General features: G+C 43.8%; 1 protein-coding gene across 1 annotated transcript; it reads left to right on the top strand.

Moving 5' to 3' along the window:
* Positions 1–1,025: 1,025 nt before the first annotated feature.
* LOC115360441 (fibronectin type III domain-containing protein 11-like) lies at positions 1,026–1,682 on the top strand. The gene has a single exon (XM_030053359.1). The coding sequence runs from the start codon at positions 1,026–1,028 to the stop codon at positions 1,680–1,682; it is 657 nt and encodes a 218-aa protein (XP_029909219.1).
* The last annotated feature ends 485 nt before the right edge of the window (positions 1,683–2,167 follow it).

The following is a 2,167-nucleotide window of genomic DNA, read 5'->3' as shown; positions in this document are numbered from 1 at the left end:
ATGTGTAAGTCAGAACAAAAACACAGCATTTTTACACGTTTGGCCGTGCATCATTTCTTCCGACATAAACAAACTCTTCTGCCGAAGTTGAACATTTACAGCTTTTGCCTTGGCAGCATGAACCACCTGGAAATACTCTGATTTTTCATGAACCACTGGCCCACGCCAGTTCTACTCATTCAATTTCTATGGTATAACCTTAATTCTAAGTGCGATTCACAGTACAGACCTTAACCCTGACTTTGGGGACTGGAACTGGGTTAAGTTAGCCCTGCACTCTCCCAAATTCTGAATTGAAAGTGTGAAAAGGCAATTAGCCCAGGGCTATGTGTAGCTTTGAAAAGAGTGTGTGCTGCCCTCAGCCTCCGACAAAACTGGTATACCAAAATACCAGCCATTTTTGGCCCAAAGGAAAAAAAAAATTGTCAGTAATGTTTCCCAAAAATGCTTACTTTTGCTTTTGGTGCTTTGCTTTGCTCGTGCGCAGAAATATTCGAGCAAAAATATGTGGTTGAACAATACTGAACGTACAACTGGATACAGGAGACTTGGGTTATACTGCAAGTCTAATCACAACTGAACTTTGGATAGCATTTTGGTGATCAAATCAAATCATGCAATTATGGACCCAATTTTTTCCACTGGATCAGAGATAGCTAGTGTTCTTGGAATAAGAATTCACCAAGAAGTCTTGTGAGTAACATTTTCCTCAATGGAAGGCCTTGATACTAAAATTATGTGTTATGGGTGAAGTATTTCTTTAAGCAAGAACATTAACCTTTCACAAACCGTCAAGTGCACAGAAGCAGTGATGTATAATGTGTGTGGTGTCTCATTTGGTTGTAACGGGTTGACATGTAGCGCATGTAGCTGTAACACGTACTCATGTTGTTTTGATGTGTCCTCACGGTTATCCAAGACAACCTGGATCCTCTGCACAAGAGCTCCTTCTGCTTGGAATTATATTACGATGCCTTGCGCCCACCTGCTGACCAGGAGAACTTCCAGTATCCTGTAGATAACTGATGTTGGCGCTCCTCATTGACCACCAGAAGATGTGCCATATGCAGAAGCTTGCCAACACACTTGTGAATATCAAGCTCACCTTGCTGGATGAGCTCCACTTGCAAATGATCAAAGACAGCAAGGAGATGAGTGCCTTTGTCAACCAAGACCCAAGTTTGGTGAAGGCCAGCACCCTGTTGGCTGTGTGGAAGATGCCCCAGCACGTTCTCCAGGCCCTTGATAAATTTGACAGCATGCTGGAGCCCATCCCGCTGAAACACCAGGTCCTCCGTAACCCAGGCAGCAGCCTGCTGCCACGGATCACCGCGTCAGTTGCTGTCAAGATGCCAGTGATACTTGTCAGATGCAAGTCACATGTGACATCCTGTAGTGTGGAGCTGCACTGCCTGATCTGGAATCACCCTCATCCAGAGGGTCCTGAAGAGGAACAGGTGTTTGAGCTCTGCTTCAAGATCCTTCCCCCAGCCACCGGCGATCAGGACCAGACTGGGAAGGTGACCTGCAGCTCCTATAGCATACAGATCATAAACCTGACCCCTGACACCAACTACCAGTCCTCTATCAAGAGAGTAAATGTCAGCAACTTGGTTTATGGAATGTGGATCAATACCATGACCCTGCACACCAAGGCTGTTTCAGCAAACTCCACAGACTGAGGTGATGAGAGGAGGACACTTCCTTTAGAGTTTGTGGAAATAAAATAATTTTCAGCATTAAGGATCCAGCCTTACTGTGTTTTCAGAATAGAATAGAATAGAATTCTATTGATGTGTCAATCCCCAATACTAACAAATTAAAAAAGGAACAAACTTGATGTAGTCCTAAGGATGGAGTTATGATCACAGAGTGCTGGAGCTTATCCTGGCGCTCATGACATACAGACATATTCACATACATTCACAACAAGGAGCAATTTAACATCTGCAATTCACCTGACTGATGTTTTTAGACTATTGGTGGAAACTGGAACTCCCAACAAAAACCCACACAAACACGTGCAAACTCCACACTGAAGGGACCCTGGCAATCAAACCCAGGATCATCAACAGTGCTAACCACTGAACCCCTCTGCAGTAAAAGCTAAAACAATGAAGAAAACAAACAATAAAGGTCACATAACTAGAGCTGTAATGGTATGATT

This window comes from Myripristis murdjan, chromosome 6 (assembly GCF_902150065.1).
Source record: "Myripristis murdjan chromosome 6, fMyrMur1.1, whole genome shotgun sequence".
NCBI lineage: Eukaryota > Metazoa > Chordata > Actinopteri > Holocentriformes > Holocentridae > Myripristis > Myripristis murdjan.
The sequence above is the reverse complement of the archived record's forward strand: the minus strand, read 5'-3'. Positions and strand labels throughout refer to the sequence as shown.